General features: G+C 39.6%; 2 protein-coding genes across 9 annotated transcripts in view; one reads left to right on the top strand and one right to left on the bottom strand.

The window, feature by feature from the left end:
- LOC132403828 (proton myo-inositol cotransporter-like) overlaps window positions 1-21993 on the top strand; it is a 207505-nt gene that overhangs the window by 182680 nt on the left and 2832 nt on the right. The window contains exon 12 of one of the 3 annotated variants that reach the window (XM_059987543.1): window positions 17595-17638. The exons of the other annotated variants lie outside the window; for them this stretch is intronic. Within the exon in view, the coding sequence (XP_059843526.1) occupies window positions 17595-17623 (29 nt within the window). The 3' untranslated portion in view covers window positions 17624-17638. Of the gene's footprint in view, window positions 1-17594; window positions 17639-21993 lie in introns of those variants that run through there. 3 annotated transcript variants of the gene reach the window in all.
- Window positions 1-21993, bottom strand: part of LOC132403829 (uncharacterized protein C12orf40-like) — an 80468-nt gene that overhangs the window by 34516 nt on the left and 23959 nt on the right. For all 6 annotated transcript variants that reach the window (XM_059987548.1, XM_059987549.1, XM_059987552.1 and 3 more), the window contains 3 exons: window positions 17485-17617; window positions 15003-15069; window positions 11523-11641 (listed from right to left, as the gene is read on the bottom strand). In XM_059987548.1, coding sequence (XP_059843531.1) covers window positions 11523-11641; window positions 15003-15069; window positions 17485-17617 — 319 coding nt within the window. The remainder of the gene's footprint in view (window positions 1-11522; window positions 11642-15002; window positions 15070-17484; window positions 17618-21993) is intronic.

Below are 21993 nucleotides of genomic sequence, written 5' to 3' on the forward strand. Positions count from 1 at the left end.
CACAATTACAGGAATGTCAGAAACGATGAGGTATAAATCACAATTTCTTCCCAGGAGACATTATTTCCGATAGTTTATGACACAGCATTTCAGAATTCATGGATCTAGGGAATAGTCAACCAAGTCTTTCCAGACATAAGATTTGTGCAGCGAGTACACGTCAAGACCAAGACCAGCTGTCTGGACAGGCCAAAACAAAGTTATGTCTTCTACAGATCTAGAGGCTTCAAGACTTGACATGACTTACTTGGTAAAGATCACTCTGTACTGGGATAAGTGCTGGTAACGTCTGGCCTAGATGACTATTACACGACTTGACTGGAAGAAAGAAGAAAGAGGACAATTGTGTAAAATGTCAAGATGTCTGTCCTTGAAGATTTTATGTCTCCTATTTTTGTAGTATGCAGTTGTAATTAGTATTGTGTAATAACTAGTGGCTGGGATGTAGGAGCCACGTATCTTTATTCTATCTGTATTGTATTTTGTGCTGTGCATTTATCATGGATAATTTGTCATGTGGGTTGGGGCATGGTTGAATCAAATAAGATAGTTACATATTCATGCTTTGTCTTTGGTCAGTTTAGTTAGAGCCAGGGAGTGAGCTGGGGGTGATTTGTTTTGTTGACCACTAAGATCACTCTAATTGGAAGTTTTTATATAACTTAAACAAGCTCACTTAACTTAATTCCATTTATATCGCTAATTTTAGTTTCATTAAGTTTTTTTATTGCTACAAGATCATTTGTCTTTGCTAGTTTTATGATACTCTGGAGAGGGGAATATGTAGATTATAGTTACACTTAGATCATAGTTATGCATAGGACTCGGGCAGTGGAAAATATTTCAAAACAACTGCTGATTCTATAAGCAATCTCTTCCTCTGGACACTAGCAGAATTATCAAAACTAAGAAAAAGCAAGCGTGTCAAGCTACAAGGTCAAACAAATTAATCTAAACATGATTGTGCTGAGTTAGAAAATAAAGTATGTGAACCGAGCACTGAGCAAGTAAATAATTCAACTAATCAATTCAGGGGAAAAAGAAAGAAATGTGTGGCTTCCAGTTTAAGATGTCACTGTAAAGCTCATTTTAAAAAAAAGCTCAGTGACTGGTGGGCAATGAAACAAAGAAAACAATTAAATACTTTGTTAATCACACTTTTTCTGCCAAAAGATCACCACAAACCAATAGCCTGCAACTTTCCTTTGGACTTAGAGGCAATTTGATGTGACAGAACCACGGCGAGGCAGCGGAAAAACCTGAGATTCGATCAATTTAAGCACCAGCCTGAACTGGAAAGGACAGGTACAGGCCGAATCAAGACAGCGAGGTCCTGGTCCTAGAGCCTATTGAAGTGACAGGACCTGATGTTTGGAACATGATTTATGCGGTGGGCCAGAATGAAAAGGTCAGGGTGCTAGGGCCTAAGGTGAGGGATGAGCTGGTTCAGCTTGCTACTCTGCAATGTTTACTCAGCTCTGCGCTGATTTGACAGTCTGTGGCTTCATGCCTGTGGATGGACTTTCTTTCGTGGACTTCAGTTTTGATTGGTATTTGTTTGCTTTTATTGCTTGCAGGATCATTTTTTTCTCTCTGTACATTGGCTCTTTGACAGTCTTTTTTTAAAAATGGATTCTTTTCAGTTTCTTTCTTTCGTGGCTGCCTGTAAGGAGGACTTATCTCAAGGTTGAATAATGTATACATACTTTGACAATAAACGTACCTTGAACTTTAAATGTGTAATGTGCTGAAAAAGCAGTATGATAGAAACAGTAAAAAAGCTAGTGATTGAACCTCCAATAACTCAGCAAGTGAGAAAACAGCATGATGTCCTTAATGAATGTAACTATTCAGTTCAAGGTAATCTGAAACAAAGTTGTGATGTATAACGAAGACTTTTTTTGTGGGTGATTCTGTCAACTCAATAGGTGGAGTTAATAGTGACATCACTTTTGATGGAATACAACCAACACTGAATCGCCCCCTGAAACAGCGACATCTTAGGAACTGCAAAGAATTGCAAACTGGATGTAACACTGACTTAACAGAGAATTTTGGTGGCTTAAGTGATGATGACAGTAATTAATGATGATGGTAATTGATCTGACAGTCATGTCACAACTAGCCCCAATAAAAACAAAGGGAATGAAATCATGCCAGAATGAAAATGGAAATTACGAAAGGAGACAGGAGGTTTTCCATCAACCACTAGAATGAGAAAAAAAGTTGAAAAATGCTCCAAAGAAATTTCGCATCCAAAAAAAAAGGAAGCTTAAAGACTTGGACTGAACTTCAATGGATTAAGAACAAATACAAATTATACCCATATGATGGCATCCAAACATTAGCTACCATGCTGTCTTTGCAGCAATAAGACCGTTGACAGCTTGAGTTGAGGATGGTATAGAAGAGGATAAACACAATTTACCAGGTGGTTGGGATGCAATTAAGAAATGGTTGGAAAAACAATCCCCAACGCAGATTCATTGGAGGAAAGTGGTTGATTACAAACAAAAGGCTTCAGGGGATGTTTCCGTATATGAAGACTGTTGTAGAGCAGTTGGATCAGCTATTCAAGGATTCGAGGAATAGCTGAAGGTAATACATATAAGAATCCACATATGAACCCCTCAAGTCAGCCTTCAGATGTTGCCAAACTGGTGAGACTAAAAAAGTACATTGAAGTAAAACTGCTATTTCCTATAGTGATCTGGTGGAAAACTGTTGAACAAGTGAGCGAGATACTGAAGTCCAAATAAGATTAGTACAGATGAACCAAATGTTTACACCTGGTAACCAACAGAACAAATGGAACCAGAATTCACAGCAATGTTAATTTACTAGTTGAAAATGTCATTTATTCTGCTTAAATATCAAGCCTTCAGGAGACACATAGCAAATATGGACAAAGTACAATTGCAACAGGAAGTGATTTAATTGGGACAGAATTTTTTCCAAAGCAAACGAGACATTACCGAAGGTTGTTGAAAGACCAGTTTATCATCAAAACCATCAATAACAGTCAACAACTTTGATCATTTCTGGCTTTATGTAACTACAGCAAAGCATGGGTTGATTCAAATGATGAAATAGCTCAACCCCTCATTGGTCTGCTGAAAGGTAGCAAGCACTCCAAAGACAATGCGACTTTTAATGAAGAACAGATGGAAGCTTTTCAAACTTTAAAGGAGATACAGGTCCACAATTCCTTATCTGAAATTCTGAAATCCAAAAAGCTCCGAAAACCGAAGTTTTTTTCACCAACAGCTGACGCCACTCAGGTGTGATGTGGCAGCACGAGCAGAGGCTGCTAGACATCAGTTGTGGCTCAGAGCTCGTACTGGTTATATGTTCATTTGCTGTTCACTGATATTTTGTGTTCACTGTTGACTTTGTGTTCAATTTCACTGTGAAAACATGAAAAAGAGCTGCAGATACCCCTATGGGTAACAATGAGAAAAAGAGAAGGAAGACATCTATCATTATCAATGACGCAGAAAGTGGAGTTATTGCAGAAGCTTGATCATGGTGTGTCTGTGCGACATCTTACTGAAGAATATGGTGTCAGAACTACCACTGTATATGATTTAAAGAAACAGAAAGACAAGTTACTGAAGTTTTATAGTGACAGTGACGTTATACATTTATTCCAATAAGTCATTTACCATGTGTTTGATTCAGTTCGTTTGAAGCTGTATATTTTTATGTTTTATTGGATATTTTTGTTGGAAGTAATTTTTTTCTTGTCAGTATTCCCTAAAAATACAGTATAACAACTATTTACATAGCATCTATATTGTATTATGTATTATGTCATCTAGAGATGATTTTAAAGTATACGGGAAGATGTGCGCAGGTCCGGAGCTCTGCCAGATCCAGAAGTCCAGCTGCACTAAGACAGGTTAAATAAGGGACTTGAGCATACATGCTTCTTGGCATCCATGAGGGGGTCGCAGAATCAATAAGGAGGGGTCTGAAATCTGAAAAATTCTGAATTCTGAAATGCAACTGGCCCCAAGGATTTCGAATAAGGGACTGTGGACCTATATTAATTACTGTACCAAAATTATGAACCCCTGACATTGAAAGACTATTTACCCTGCATAAAACCATAAGATATAGGAGCAGATTTGGACTATTAGGTGCATTGAGTCTGCTCTGCCATTTTATTGTGGCTGATCCAGTTCCCCTCTCCTGCCATTTCCCCACCTCCCTTCATGCCCTGACTAATCAAGGATCTATCAATCTCTGCATTAAACATACCCTATAACTTGGCTTCCACAGACACTTATGGCAACAAATTCCACAGATTCAGCATTCTCTAGCTAAAGAAATGTGTCCTCTGGTCTTAGATTCCACCACCATATGGAACATCATCTCCAAATCTATTCTATCAAGGCTTTTCAACATTTGATAGGTTTCAATGAGATCCCCCTCATTCTTCTGAATTCCACTGAGCATTAGCCCAGAGCCATCAGAAATGTGCTTCATGTGACAAGCTTTTCACCCTTGGGATACAAATTGCACCTCTTTTCCCTTCTGAGCCACAGAACCAGACTCAATGCCAAAGACACTGTTATTGTGGCTCCCCCCAGTAGGGCGTCCCCCTCAACAGTATCTAAAGTGGTATACTTATTATTGAAGGGAATGATTACAGGGGACTCTGCGCTGGCTGTGTACTTCCCTTCCTTCTCTTTACAGTCACCCAGTTACCCATGTCCTGCAACCTAGGAGTAACTACCTCCCTGAAGCTCCTATCTATCACCTTCTCATTCTCCCGTATGAGCCAAAGACATCTCGTGCAGATGTGATTATCCAGGAAGCTGGCGGTCTCCCAGAATTCCCACATCCCACACACAGTACAAGACACTGCCCTGGAGCCATTTTCATTACACGACTATGCCCAAACAGACAAGGAATGAAGAATTAAGAACAAAAAGAGAAATTTACCAGATACTTAACTCGCCCAAGCCTGATGAGCGAAAACCATTCCAACACTGGCTCATTCACAATAACGGCCACTCCAAAAATAGCTGCTCTATTTGCACCTGCATTACTTTTATCCACCCTTTCTAATGAATCCTATTCAGCAATTGGTCATGGTCAACTCCAAGAATTTGCCACGAAGTTCCACCTTTTTAATCTTGAGTGTAAATATAATTAGAAAGGTAGCTCTCTAAAGGTAGTACTCCGTGATTGGTCACAATCTGACTATGGTAAGAGAAGCATGGCAACATGATGCAGTTTTAACTGAAGAACATGGAGAGCAACAGCTTCCAGTTGGTTATTATTCTGTCAAATTGGATAATGTACCATTCAGATAGGGTTCATATCTATAAGCAGTGCAGGAAACTACATGGCAGTCATGGCTGTTTCCAATATTATACTGGATCAGACATTAAATGTTTAATATCCAAATTCAGTGCATACTTGACTGACTATGAGCATGGCTTCTCAAGTGTCAGCTGCTCAGTGGTACAAGTGGTCCACTGTTCTTGAGGCACCTAATATCATCATTCAATGGAGCCAGTGAATCCAGCTACACTATTGCCAGTGCACATGGAAAATTATGATCATGAATACTCAAGAACAATAATGTACCAGCAAGATGCAAATTACCATAATGAAGTGCCTTTATTGAAACCAGATCTGATTCTGTACACTGAATGCTCCTAAACTATTTAGGGAGGAACTTGAATGGCTAGTTGAGCTGTTGTCATAGAAAATGAGGTCATGGCCTCAGAAAGCATGGCTCTTGGTACCTCTACACAACAGGTAGAACTGAAGGCTTTGATTGAAGCCTATAAAGTACATAAGGAGATTCAGCTAACACAGACACTTACTCTTGAGATGCTTTCAGAGTCGTTCATGATTTTGGAAGTCTATGGAGATAAATAGGATTTCTTACAGCCATGAAAACTCTAATCAAGAATGGCTAACTAGTATGAGACTTACGGAACTCATACAACTACTATCAGAAGTTGCAGTATTGAAATATAAAGGTCACTTCAAAATGAAAGATAGATAGATAGGTACTTTATTGATCCCAGAGGAAATTACAGTGTCACAGTAGCAATACAATTACAGGTTTCCCCCGCTATCCGAAGGTAGAGCATTCCTATGAAATGGTTTGTAAGCCAGAATGTCGTAAAGGTAAGAAGCAATTACAGGTGTCCCCCTGTAATTGTAAACCTTCAGTTTACGACAACTCGCTGTTACGAAAGACCTACATTAGTACCTGTTTTCGCTAACGAAAGAGGATTTTTACTTTTACGAATAAAAGACGCCCGCTTTATACATGTGTTTACCCCGAGAAAGACTACAATGACCGTGAAACCCTGTGCGGGCAGTTGTTTGCGCATGCGTGTACATGCGTACGTATGCGTGTACGTGTGTCCGCACGTGAGTACGTATGCATGTACGTGCACATGTACGTACGTGCCGATTTTTTTTTTCTCCAAATCGATTTTGGCTTGCTGTTTCCCCAATTTTGATAAGTGAAACTACACCATACATATATTATTTCTACTTTATATAGGGTGTATATTTATCATATCATTCCTGCTTTTACTATATGTTAGTGTTAGTTTAGATTTTATGTGTTATTTGGTATGATTTGGTAGGTTATTTTTTTGGGTCTGGGAACGCTCAAAAATTTTTCCCATTTAAATTAATGGTAATGCTTCTTCGCTTTACGACATTTTGGTTTACAAACAGCTTCATAGCAACGCTCTACCTTCGGATTGCAGGGGAAACCTGAACCATTTATATGAGAAAAATTTGTGAGTGTTCGCAGACCCAAAAAATAACCTACCAAATCATGCCAAATAACACATGAAACCTAAAATAACAGTAACGTATAGTAAAAGCAAGAATGATATGATAAATACACAGCCTACATAAAGTAGAAATACTTTTCTGCAATCACTGCAGCACTATCTAGCATAGCGAAAATCTCACTCAAGCACTCTCGGCAGATGCATTCTCTCCAGTAACCTTTAAGCTATGAAGCTGCCAAATCATACCAATTAACAAATCATGCCAAATAACACATAAAAATACACAGCCTATATAAAGTAGAAATAATGTATGTACAGTGTAGTTTCACTTACCAGAATTGAGAAGACAGCGAGCACATTGATGGTAGTGTGTTAGGCTGAGTCAGAGGTTGGGGTGGTGAGAGGTACAGGAGACTGGAATGTTATCTCATCATCATCTGTTTCCATCAGGGCAGGCAGGTCACCTTCTTCTATGTCTGCCTGTCTCGATGTTGAAGGTCGAAGTTCGTCGTCTGCTGTGGATAATGTGGAAGGCTTGAAAAACAACAGTATGCTTGACTGCTGAGCCGCACGCATTTTTCTATCATGGTTCTTTGTAACCACTCAACCATCCTGCAAATATGCCCTAAACCTATGTACTCTTTCAAAATTAAAGTCATACTTTTCTGCAATCATTGCAGCGTTGTCAATCACAGCGAAAGTCTCACGCAATTGCTTCACGTTCAGTTCCTAGATGACTTTGGTTTTGGGCCATTCACTACTGCATTCAGTTTTGATTGTTATCCTTTCCTCTTGCAATTACATCAGCTCTTCATCTGTCAGTTCTTGGTCATGGGTTACCAAAACCTCTTCAACATCATCTTTGTCAACTTCCACAAACTCAACCTCCTTAGCCAAACTCACTTTTGCCATTCTTATTGTTGATGATTCGAACCCTTTAAAATCGCTCACTGCTTCGGGACACAGTTTCCTCTAAATGCCATTTCTCATTGAGACTGTTAGCCTATCGAGAGCATCTCCAATGTTGGCTATTGCCAGGTTTATGCTGTACTCTTTCCAGATCTTTCGCAAAGATGCTTTAGAGTTGTCCTCTGTCAATGGTACTTACAAAAAAACACATCACACTTTGCGTATAGAAAGGCTTAATTGTGGCTATTAGGCCTTGGTCACACAGCTGCAGCAACGATGTCGTATTCAGCAGTAAGAACACGAATGTTACCGCCATGCTCGGTAATGCCAGGTAGATGAGCAGCACAATTATTGACAATCACAAGACACCTATTATTGAGGTTATTTTCTCTACAGTATTTTTCAACAAAAGGACTAACGTGTCCACTCATGTACTCAGAAAAAAGCACTTGTGTATTCCAACTACTTGGATGTGAATGGAACACAACGGGAAGTGTTTTCTTTAAGTGCCCTTGGATTTTCTGAATGGTACACTAGTAGAGGCTTAAGGACAGCGTCACCAGTGCCGTTAATAATAGGCATTAGGGTAAACCTGTCCTTCAATGCCTTGTGTCCCTTAGCCTGCTTTTCTTCTATTAAAATAAATGTCTTGCTCAGCAATTTTTTCCAATAAATTGCAGTTTTGTCACAGTTAAATGCTTGCTTATATGAATAACCACCTTCTGTAATTATTTTCTTCAGTTCTGCTGGGAACTTTTCAGCAGTTTCAGTATCAGCCGAAGCACTCTTTCCAGTAAACTTTGAGCTATGAAGCTGCCCTCATCTCAGAGACCGATCAAACCATCAAACCACCCATGACTACTTTTATGTTCCACTTTCACAACACTTTCATCACCATCGTCCAGTGCTTTCTGTTTCAGCTTTTTAAAAAGACTGTCTGATTTCTCCTTGTACAAGATAACTTAATGGAACACCACACCTTGTACACCCATCAATCCACTCCAGCAGTAGACTTTCCATTTTATCCATTATTGGATGCGGACTAAAAGAGACCACTTTACTACAAGCAGAATCAACAGTAACATCAGCAGCTTTCAAGATTCTTTCTCTCTGCGTGTAAATAGTGTGAATGGTGGATGCAGACAAGTTCAACGCACAGACAATGTCCTTACTTCATTCACCACGATCGAAACGCTTAACCGTGTCTAGTTTTATGCTAAGTATAACACCCTTAAGAGCTATTTTAGGATTTTCTGATACCTTAGAACTCACCTTGCTAACGGATGCACAAAATAAATCGAGATAAAGCACAGAGGTTCACAGGCACGTGTTTAAGCAATGGCAGCTAGAATGCAGTTCCGGGGGAGGAGCTTGGCTGCTCGAGGCGCATGCTGCCTTTTTTCCGTAGAAGTGTGTGGTAAACCATGTATACCTGTCTAAACATGCTCCTCTGCTGACTACTCCTGTGGCTCCTCCCACAGACCCCTGTATAAAAGTGATTGGGGCACTGCTCCTCCCACAGTCATCCAACATGGTCGTGCTCCGTTTTCGCTGTTAATAAAAGCCTATCGTTATTTACTCACTCCCAGTCTCCTAGAGTTATTGATAGAGCAACAAAGTGAAAACACTCTTTGGTTAGCGAAAACAGGGTACTAATGTAGGTCTTTCGTAACAGTGAGGTGTCATAAAGCAAACGTTTGGAAAACAGGCTATTGTAGTACATAGATATACAAATATTGGAAGGAAGTAAGAAAGGAATAAAAAATAAGTTACCTCAAACAGTCTAACAGGAGGGGGTCATCTCTTTGCTGTACTGCACAGCAATCCCAATTTAATTTGGGCCTACTTACAGGACAAATTACGATGACCACTTAACCTACCAACTGGTATGCCTTTGGACTGTGGGAGGAAACCGGAGCACCCAGAGAAACCCACGGGGGTGGCAGATAGTTTAATTATTGTGTAAAATTAAGCCAAGTTGTTCAGACTGCTTCTCAGTAGGTTTTTGCTGCTTGTAGTAATCTGTCAGAAGGAGGACACACTTTGATTCCAGGCGAGTGGGCCTTGCTCAAGAAATCACATAAGAAACCTCTGGAAGCTCAGTGGATAGGTCCTTACCAAGTACTGTTAATTATCAATTTGGTAGTCATGGTAGAAGGCAAAAGCAAGTGGATACACACCAAGTGTATACCAAGTGTATACACACTGCAGGTGAGCTAAAATGACACCAGATTAAAAGAAATGCTGTGAGAAGATTTCAAGCATGAATATAATGACTGGATATTATGGATTTTGTTTTGATGTTTGTTGTTAGTACAGGTTACCTATTTCCCCTATTCGTGATGTGCAGGTTGAAATGATTCATAATATATACTTAAGGGTATCACATGAACATCAAGATGCTGTTGATGATTCACGTTGTTTGGTATGTCAGTAAATGTCACATACTTCAGCAATGTTGAGCATTCCTGCAGATCCAGAGCAAGTATATTCCCCTTAAACATTCCAGCAATAGTGATGTAGATACTTCACCTGTGGTTCATCACTCTGACAAGGAATGTGAGTACACGATGGTCATAACCCCCCACACAATATCGTCTTAAACTGTCATTCATGTGGATATGATCAACATGATTTGAGAAACGACATATCTGACCTTATCTATATTATACTCCCAGACATAATCATCTCAATTCATGACAAGGCTATCCTATCTTATCATGTATTTGCCATAAAGGTTGCGTAACAGTACAGTAATAGGTGAGGAACGTTGTGTCTATATTCTTGATTACTCCAATGACATAACTAATTTGGCTGACCGCATTTGTAAAGAAGTGGCTAAACTACATCAAACTGATGGATGGGATTTCAATAATTGTATTCACTTCAGTCTTGGAAACTCTGGTTACTCAATATTAAAAATCATAATATTCATATTAATATGCATTGTCATAATCTATATTTTTTGTGTTTGCTTAAAGGCAATCAACATCAGAATAATCCAAACTTGTAAAAGTATTCCTGATGTATCCAATCCAATGATGTAATGCTATAAATGCTTTGAATATATATTCTTTGATGTTATACAACAGAAGCAAACTGATTACTCTGTAATGTAGGTATTTTAAATTTTCTGTCTCTGAATTTTCAGAAGTAATGATTTTAAATGACTGAGTTAAAAACAAACGAAGATTGTTGGAATTGTTTTTATAATGCTTTTAAGGCAGCATTAGTTGAATTAATGAAAAATTGAAATTGTAGTTTCACGAACATATTTGTATTTTAACGTATATTTTCACAATATATGAGCAAAGCAGTATAGCAGTCACATAATGTTTTATCAACTTTTCAAGTTTCATTGACCAAATGTTAGCACAACACACATGCTGTAACACTTTTAAATTGGCCCTTTGCTTATCTCAAGAATTTGCCCTAAGTCAGTATAAAAGTGTCAGTCCTTGATAAAATTGCCATCTTGTTTTTGTCTTGAGTCTTAGGTTCCTTTACTTAGTTTCATATCCTCTGTATCTGTTCCCTTGTTTAAACTTTAAGATAAGCTATCATGATGCAACAAGTTTTCACTCATTCTTGGACTCCTAAAAGAACCCGGGGGGGGGGGGGTCAAAAAAAAAACTAGATCCCACAGAACCCGGGGGGGGGGGGGGTAAAAAAAAAACTTGATCCCACATTACCAACTTAAAGAAAAACAAATCCTCCAATTGAAAAGCCTTGTTTGACCATTTCCTTTGAAATTCTGCTAGCTAAGGATAAACTCAAAATGACTTTTAGACAGTTTAATGTAGATTTCTCCTTTTATACCACATTCATACAGACCTGGTATTTGAATGTTTGGGTAAACGTCTATGATCTGTCAACAAATTTTCATCATCAGCAAGAAGATCATGTTCAGTGACTTCAGTACTCGAGGACCTGCCATCTCCAATGAAATGACTCTACAAATTTTAAGCAAAAAATACAATAAAAAATATTTTTTTGTTGTCAGAATATTTCCAATTTCCAGTACAATCTTTCCCGCAACACCGAGGACTAATAACAGATTATTTTAATATTTGGGGCCTAAATAATTACAGAGGAAAGAAGACAATGAACACCACCAGAAATGGGTACATATTTTAAAAGTTTCTGAACTTCCTACCCAGATTGAGCTTTGTAATTCTTGCCCAATTTCTTCTATACTTGATTCCTGTCTCCTAGTGGTGATGTTAATAACCCCCACCCCACAAAATTACACTACCAATTGCTTTACTACTACAAGCTCAAGGTCATCTGCTATCAGCATTGCAGGGGAATGAAGCATTAGTAATACTATGCATCTTGTCACACCACATCATAAGAACAAATGGAAAAGAAAATGCAAGTAAAGTTAGAACATAGAAAACCTACAGCACAATACAGGCCCTTTGGTCCACAATGCTGTGGCGAACATGTACTTACTTTAGAAATGACATAGGGTTACCCATAGCTCTCTATTTTTCTAAGCTCCATGTACCTATCCAGGAATCTCCTAAAAGGCCCTATTGTATCCGCCTCCACCACAGTTGCCAGCAGCCCATTCCACACACCCACTGCACATCTTGTAAAAAAACTTACTCTTGACATCCCCTCTGTACTTACTTCCAAGCACCCTAAAACTGTGCCCTCTCATGCTAGTAGCCATTTCAGTCCTGGGAAAACGCCTCTGACTATCCACACGATCAATGCCTCACATCATCATATACACCTCTATCAGGTCACCCCTCATCCTCTGTTGCTCCAAGGCCAAGTTCACTCAACCTATTCTCATGAGGCATGCTCCCCAATCTAGGCAATATCCTTGTAAATCTCCCCTGCACCCTTTCTATAGTTTCCACATCCTTCCTGTAGTGAGATGACCAGTACTCCCAAGTGGGGTCTGACCAGGGTCCTATATAGCTCTAACATTACCTCTTGACTAATTATTCAATTATTCAATTAATAAGTTCAATTATTACTCAGTTCATTAGCAGGATTATACAGTAAAAAAAAACAAAGTTAGCTAAATGAATACATTATTCAGTTTCATCTTTACCTGGTCTCAAATGGTAGCTGACAACACAAATTACTTCCATGTCTCTTTGAGCAAGGAAGGTAACTCCACAAGGCCATCACTTGTTTTATAAGTACTGACAATTACTTCATTAATTGAAAGCAGAATTAACTTACCTCCATCACTAAATAGTCGAATAACATAAAGCAGCCCACATTCTTTTTCTTGTATAGAGTAACTGAGCACTTCAGCACAACCAGTCCATACTGGCCATAGCTACACAGCTGGTTTATTCCAATTTCCTGTGCTTGGCCCATATATCTCTAAGCCCTACACTTACCCGTCCAAGTGTTTCCAAATTATACTACTGTACCTGTTTCAACCACTCCCTGTGACACCTCTTACCACATATTTTATTTATTTTTATTCATTTAGAGATGCTGCATAGAATAAGCCTTTCTGGCCATTCAAGTAGCAATGTCCACAACTACGACGGTCCTGATTTAACCCAAACCGAATCACGAGAGAACTTACAATGACCAATTAACCTACCCGGAATATCTTTGTACTGTGGAAGGAAACTAGAGGACTTGGAGAAAACCCACATATTCCACATGGAGAATGTACAAAGACCCCTTACTGAGGATGCCAGAATTGAACACCAAACTCTGATGCTCCAAGCTGTAAAAGTGTCGCACTAACTGTTACACTATCTTGGTGCCCTATTCCACATATACTCAGTACCCTGGGCATTAAACAGTTGCCCCTCAGCTCACTTATAAATCCTCACCCCAACCCCTAGTTTAGGTCTCCCAACCTGGGGAAAAGACTGTACCATTCACCTTTTCTATGCCTTTTGTAATTTTCATCATTTCAAAGGTCCCTTCTCATTCTTCTACATTCCAAGAAATAAAAACCTAGTTTGACCAACCTCTCTCTATAACTCAGGCTCTCTAGTCCAAGCAACATTCTCGTAAATCTTTTCTGTATTTTCCTGTTTAACAAAGTCTTTCCTATAACATGGCAACCTAAACTGTGCCCAATGCTCCAAATGTAGCCTTAACAATACAAATATTTCTCTCTCTCTCTATTCCCTAAATGTAGCTGTAGAACTTCTTGGTACTTTCCTAAATCTTACCTGTCCGATTCACCTCACACCCTCTTAACCCTGCCCATTTCCTTCATGTATATTCTTACTTTTTCTAATCATCAAGGGATTCATTTGCTCCCAACTTTCTAAATCTAATATGCGCTATCAGAATTAATACAAAATGCTCCATGAATGCTAATTCAGTTACTTGCCCTGTACCATTTCCTAAGAGAAGATCCAATATTGTATATTCCTGAGTAGAACCCTCTGTAGAACCCTCACTCAGGAAACTTTCCTGAAAGCATTTCATGAACTCCACTCTGTCAACGCCCTTCACATTCTGGCTGGCCCAGTTAATACCCCAAAATTAAAATACAGTTAATTATTAAAAATTTATTCTTATAGCTGCCATCAGCTTCTCTACATATCTGTTCCTCAAGTTCCCACTGACTAGTGGGGCGGGAGGGTTCTTTACAACACCCTCACTAAACTGATCCACCCTATTTCACCTTCTGTATCAGTAACATTATCAGAAAATTTAGTCAACGGACTTAGGTAATGGTTTTGAGAAATATCCCAGTTACTATACCCAGAAATATTAAATATTAGAAAATTAAAAAGTATATTAATGCTAAAGACACAAAAGTAAAAACAAAAATGTACAGTCTTTAAAATGGGTCAACAGCTTTTTTCAAACAAGGAAGCTATTTAGGATTGGCTGGCATAAAAGAAATGCTTAAGGTCTAAATATAATTTGGCAGTAAATAAATACTAGAATTCTCTTATATAAAAATCCTTTACAGTGTTTTATATTTCAGTTATCTTAATTATCTCTGTACAATTTAAATGTTTATTAAAGTTTATTTTTCCTCATCCTGATCTACCATTTGTAAGAATGTTTTTAAAGTGATACTTAGCAGCTTACTGATGTCCCAACCCAGCAGCATCTAAAAGCAGAAATGGGAAAGTCAATGACATTGATCTCACTATATGTTTTTGGGCAACATTTTAATGTTATTTGGTTTGCTGTTGAACGCTGATCTTATTATTTTTGAAGAAATACTTAATACATTTTGGGGGGAAGAATAAAAAGAATTCACATGCTATTTAATTCCAGGCATCACTTCAGCGCTTCAATTCAGATAAACAACCCAATGCATTCTCTTTAATCACATTTAAATTTTAGGTTGGCACCTACCTCTCCATATCTGAAGTTTGTTGTATTTGTAAAATGCTTTCTGCTGCTCCATTCTTCTTTCTGCATACTGTTAAAACAAAAAAAATTATGATTAGCTGACAGTTAAAGTAGCTCGATTAATTGTTCAGAGTAATTCAAGTTTAAGCTTATCATTATTTGATTGTATAAAGATACAACCAGACTATGGTGCATTCATACAACATATATCACACAGCACATTATATGGATAGAATTATAGTTAAGTTCTCTGGAAGTAAAGCAAACACTTTTATTGCAGCAGCAAATTACAGCTAGGGGATTTGCAGTGTTATGATGCGGATTTAACTTGTGCATCAAATTCAACTTTGTCCTACATGAGCTGAGGGGGATGGAGATAGGTGAACGTTAAAGTTGCTATTTACTTTCAGACACGAGTAAATACTGGTGTTACATCTGTAGCCCCCTTTGTGAGAATCGCAAGATCACTTGTTGGGTTGGGAAAAGAGACGTGCAGGCTGGCTCGTTTCTCCGGCGATGTAAAGCTACGGGACATGGCCATTGTCTCTTGAAGTCAGATTTGTGGATTGAGATGCTCTGCTACGTGAATGCCCTCGGGCAAAGTGGACTGGTTGAGGGAGAGATTGCATCACCCCCAACCTGATTGACATCTACAACCCTCTGAGTCAGAATAAAAGAGGGGCTGTAGGAACAACCCCTCAGACGCACCAGAAGAAACATTAAGCAACCACGTAACAGCAGACAGTCATCGGAAACCAAGCCACGTGCGTTCAATTCCGTGGCTGGAATTGGTGGCTGAAACCACGGAAAACGGCTTTTTAGCTAACAACGGGGAAACCCGCTCCCCTGACTCAATGGATTGGCATCATAAAAGACTTGGGCAAGTTTAAACGCCTCCCTCTCTTAAACCCAAAACGCTGCAGCCTGAACGAACTAATGACTTTTATATTTCCATCAGACAATACATTATCCCCTAGACAACGATAGAGTTGCGTTTTATGAGTTATGATCATACCTGCACTTTAGATTTAGTATTGACAACATATATTATCTGTATGTTTGCATTAATCTTATTTTTGTGCCCCTTTATCAATAAATACTTAAAAAAATAGTACCATCAGACTTCAACGGGCCTCTCTATCTTTGCTGGTAAGTGATCCAGTTACAGGAATTCGTAACACTGGATACTCTATAGTTTCATCCCTCTTTCACATACACAAAAATTCAGAGTCACACAGGCCTGCTTTTCATTGAGAAGTCTATATATGTTGGCATTTGGTAAGAACAGCACCTGACGATGCCCTAAAAGATTACCTCCCAAAACTCACTATTCAATTTTGCACATATATATCTCTTAGATGAGGTACTGAAGAGGACTGATAGTCATGACTTAGGCTCAGGTGGAAATGAAAAGAAGATGGTATGGAAATCACTGCTTTGCAAAGGGAGAATCAGTAATCAATTTTTCAGGTCAATGACCTTTCAGGAGCATTCAAGTTTGAAAACATGGCTTTGTCAAGGGTAGAACCTGTCTGACTCATCTGACTGAGAGGGTTGCCAAATGGCTTAAATCTGCTCTTATGTCTAATGATTGAATTCTTTGAAATGGTAACAAAGTGTATTGACGAGCACAAGACAGTGATTGCAATACACACGGACTTTAGAAAGGTCTTTTGCACGTCCCATATGGGAGACTGTTTCAAAAGGAAAAGACCCATGGAATCCAACATAAGTTGCCAAACTACATCCAACCTTGAGCAACAAACAACCTACTGGAGGTTGAACAGCATCTTAAGAACAAAGGAACTGTCGACATCTCTGCTTGAAATTCTTTCAGCATATCCTTTCATCCTATCTATCCTCAACACACTCTCTGTTGCCTAGAACTTCCTTTCAACTTTCCCAAATCTTCAAGGTAAAACACAAACTCAGTTTCTCCTTCCTGATGAGGCCGACCTGCCGAGCATTTCCCAAATATTCTCATCTTATTTTGCTTATAGATGTTTGAGGTAGTAAGTGGAGACATGACAGTTTTTGGAGAAATTTTAAATTACACAAATTGAGAAAGTGCAAATCTAAAAATTGTCATGTGTTTGAACAATACACCTTTGACATGCATAATTCCTGGACCGTTACAACAGAATAAAAGTGCAAACAGACAACAAAGAAATTCCATGATAGAATGTATCATTTGCTAATTATATTACTGTTTGTGATGCTTTTTAAATGTTTAACCAAACTTTTTACTTTTTAAAAGCTATTTATTAATGCTTTTTGGGAGGGTGATTTTAGATGCATATCATATTTATACTGAGTTAAATACTGTATATAATTAGTTTTGCTACAATAAGTGTATGGGACACTGGAAAAATGTTGAATTTCCCCTTGGGGATGAATAAAGTATCTATCTATCTATCTATCAAAAGCAGCACGGCACATGCATTGCAGTGGAGGCACTCAAATCCAAAACATTCGTAAAAATTACCTGTGTTGACTCTCCTCCAAGAATATTCGAGAGGGTGTAGAGCAAGGAGACATTGGCAACTCAATGTTATGCCGTCTAATTGGTACTTTTGTATCTTTCTTCATGTCTAGTTGAACAACATTGTTTGATGCCTCTTTGAAGAAAAGGTGAGATATTTGGTCATTTTACTGTTGTCAGATATTGATCTAGGAGTTGAGAAAGTTATATTTTCAAGATACAGGCAGTCCCCCGGTTATGCACTAGTTACGTTCCTGAGTCCGTCCTTACGTCAGATTTGTACGCAGGTCAGAATGGGTACATCGGTATTATTTAATGTCAGTTCGTCAAACGTTTGTCTTAGTATATAGTATATGTTTTACCTTTCTATGCATATAAAACACTTAAGAAATGTATGCATTCCAATAATTAAACCACTGTGTTGCTTAGTAATAATTGTAGCTTTCGTCGGGGCAGGGCCTTTCACATGTCCATTATTCTCACTTTATCCATTATCCTTTAAAATTGTTCCGATCATTGACCGACCGTAGCCTAACGCTTTTCTAATGACCGATGGCGTTTCACCTCTTTCCAAACACTTTATTATTTCCACTTTATTTTCAATCGCGATTGCTTCCCGTCAATGGAACAGGAACACTGCGGGCGGCAGGTCCTGAGCTCCGCTGGGTCCTAAGGACCACCGCACTGAGACAGGTTAAATGGGACAAGTGGAGGCTGTGCTAGGTTTGGGTATTTGATCCTCCACAATATTCCGTGTGGGAATTTAAACTGGAGGTGGCAGTGTTTTGTTTTTTTCTTACAAGGTCAAGTTGCAAGCTCGATATCAACCCGGCACGGGAGCGGTCTGCCACTGGATCAAACTTAGGAACCCCAGCGCTGATCTCACTGTGCCACCAGCCGACCAAAATGGGGGTGGGGGGGGGGGGTAATCAGGGTGAAACTTACTAAGAAAAGTTTAAGCCAAATACAAAGTTAAACACTCAACACAGTGCCAATGGCAACCACTTAAAATGGCGGACAGCGTTGAGATCCAACTTAAAATGGCAGACGGCGTCGCGATCTGACATAAAATGGTGGACGGTGTTCTCCTTCCTCAGTTCATAAGTACGAGTTGTCTGTAAGTCGGACGTTCGTAACTTGGGGACTATCTGTATTTACAAGATACTTGGGCAGGCATGTAGGTAGTAAAGGGTGTGGGGGATTCGGGCCAAACACCAGCAAGTGGTTCGAAATGGAAATCTTGGTCAGCATGGATGAGTTGGACCGAAAGGCCTGTTGTACTGCTGTATGACTCCATGCAATGGATACTCATCTTTGACCTGAATTAAATTCTGCTTCTCCACTGATGCTGCTTGGCCTGCTGAATGTTTTCTGTATTTTTATGTTTTTATTGCATATACTTGTGCTATCTACTACTTTCTTATAAAATGTTGATACACATTTCATGACATATGCCAGTGATATTAAATCTAACTCTGATTCTGACACCCTTTTGAGTTACAAAGCAAGCAAGATTGCTAACTAAATATTCCAGGATGCCTGATTTATCAGGACAATGGCAAAATACAGGAGCAAGGGAAGCCCTGAAAATAAAGGATGGGATAAAGGCAGTTAGCATAATAAAAAAGCATTACCAGTTATGTCTGATCTCTAACGTAGTTTCAAGAAACAGTATTAGTTTAATTTATATTATTGTTACAATTTTGAGCAAAACGCTTTATGATAGGAAAAAGACATTATCACCAGCTAGCTAATCTCAGGCTCACCATTAGACAGAAAATTATTTTCTTGAAGGCCACTATACCACAAGACGTCTTCACCACACTGTCCACCTGTCACTCCATTTTCAATAACCATATATCTTGTGTTCAAGGTTCCTGCTGAAGCTAAATACTTTTAAAATTCAAAATTGCTCCTCAGCTCTTGCCCCACCAAATTCCTTCAGTCTAACTTCACATTCCAAAGAAAACACACTGTGTTTAAATAACCTATAATTTTAAAAATATATAGTTGCTTCTCTACATACCACGACCTCAGCTAAAAGGAATTTCAATGAACCTCACAACAGAAGTTTCAGTATTTTAAGACTTCACAATGTGATTGACATTGTTCTATTGTAAAGTGCAATCAATTGTTTTTATTTAAACATCTAATAATCTGTTCCCAATTTCCTCCCAGTAAAATAGGTTTGTTGTCATGGGTGATTTTAGTTTTCCTAATATTGACTTGCATCTCCTTACAGCAAGGAGTTTAGATGACATGGAGCTTGTTAGGTGCGTTCAGGAAGGTCTCCTGACGCAGTATGTAGATAAACCAACTAGAGGAGAAGCTGTACTTGATCTGGTATTGGGGAATTAACCTAGTCAGGTGTTTGGGAAAACATACAAGTGGGGTAGGGAGAAGTATGATGCTATTAGTCAGGAAATTGGGAACATAAATTAGGAGCAGATGTTCTCAGGAACTGCACTGTTCAGGGTATATTCCTTGGCATTCTGCCTAGATATGTTCCATTGAGGCATGGAAAGGATGGTAGGATAAAAGATCCATGATGTACAAAAGATGTAGAAAATTTAGTTAAGAAGAACAGCATATGAAAAATTCAAGAAACTAGGTACTGTTAGAGCTCTAGAAAATTACAAGGATGCCAGGAAGGAGCTCAAGAATGAAGTTAAGAGAGCTAAATGGGGCCATGAGAAGGCCTTGGCGTGTAGGTTTAAGGAAACTCCAAAGGCATTCTACAAGTATGTGAAGAGCAAGAGAATGAGCCATGTGAGAAAAAGACCAATCAGGAGCAAGAATGGAAACATGAGCATGGCGCCGGAGGAGGTAGCAGAGGTACTTAATGAATACTTTGCTTCAGTATTCACCAGTGAAAAGGACCTCGGCAACTGTGTGGATGACACAGCAAACTGAACTGCTTAAGTGTATAGATATTAACAAAGAGGATGTGCTGAAGCTTTTGAAAGGTATTAAGTTAGATAAGTCGCCAGGAGCAGACAAAATAAATAAATAAATAAATACATACACATACACACACACACACATACACATATATAGACATCTATATAGCTCTCTCTCCCCCCCACCCCTGACTACATTGGGAAGCAAGGGAGGGGACTGCTGAACCTCTGGCGATGATCTTTCCATCGTCAATAGGGACAGGAGAACTACCAGAGGATTGGAAATTCTAAACATTGTTCCCTTGTTCAAGAAAGGGAGTAGAGATAACCCAGGAAATCATAGACCAGTGAGTTTTACTTCAGACAACACACACAAAATGCTGGTGGAACGCAGCAGGCCAGACAGCACCTATAAGGAGAAGCACTGTCGACGTTTTGGGCTGAAATCCTTCATCAGGGCTAACCGAAAGGAAAGATAGTAAGAGATTTGAAAGTAGTGGGGGAGGGGGAAATGCAAAATGAAATTAGACCAGAGGGGGTGGGATGAAGCTAAGAGCTGGAAAGGTGATTGGTGAAAGTGATACAGAGCTGGAGAAGGGAAAGGATCATGGGACGGGAGGCCTCTGGAGAAAGAAAGGGGGAGGGGGGAAGCACCAGAAGGAGATAACAAGCAAACAGCTAAATATGTCAGGGCTGGGTTAAGAAAGGGAGGACGGGCATTAATGGAAGTTAGAGAAGTCAATGTTCATGCCATCAGGTTGAGGGCTACCCAGCTGGTATATAAGGTGTTGTTCCTCCAACCTGAGTTTGGATTCATTTTGACAGTAGAGGAGGCCATGGATAGATATATCAGAATGGGAATGGGACGTGGAATTAAAATGTGTGGCCACTGGGAGATCCTGCTTTCTCTGGCGGACCGAGCATAGGCGTTCAGCGAAACGGTCTCCCAGTCTGCGTCCGGTCTCACCAATATGTAAAAGGCCACACCGGGAGCACCGGATGCAGTAAACCACACCAGCCAACTCACAGGTGAAGTGTCGCCTCACCTGGAAGGACTGTCTGGGGCCCTGAATGGTGGTGAGGGAGGAAGTGTAAGAGCAGGTGTAGCACTTGTTCCATTTACAAGGATAAGTGCCAGGAGGGAGATCGGTGGGAAGGGATTGGGGGGGGGGGGGGGGGAGTGGACAAGGGAAAGCAGCAGTGGGGGGGGGGGGGGAGGAAAAGATGTGCTTGGTAGTGGGATCCCGTTGGAGGTGGCGGAAGTTATGGAGAATTATACGTTGGACCTGGAGGCTAGTGGGGTCGTAGGTGAGGACAAGGGGAACCCTATCGCAAGTGGGGTGGCGGGCAGATGGGGTGAGAGCAGATGTGCGGGAAATGGGAGAGATGCGTTTGAGAGCAGAGCTGATGGTGGAAGAAGGGAAGCTCCTTTGTTTAAAAAAGGAAAACATCTCCTTCGTCCTGGAATGAAAAGCCTCATCCTGAGAGCAGATGCGGCGGACACAGAGGAATTGTGAGAAGGGGATAGCATTTTTGCAAGAGACAGGGTTTTACTTCAGTGCTGGGCAGGTTGTTAAAGATCCTGAGAGGCAGGATTTATGAGCTTTTGGAG

Source organism: Hypanus sabinus, chromosome 13 (assembly GCF_030144855.1).
Source record: "Hypanus sabinus isolate sHypSab1 chromosome 13, sHypSab1.hap1, whole genome shotgun sequence".
Classification (NCBI taxonomy): domain Eukaryota; kingdom Metazoa; phylum Chordata; class Chondrichthyes; order Myliobatiformes; family Dasyatidae; genus Hypanus; species Hypanus sabinus.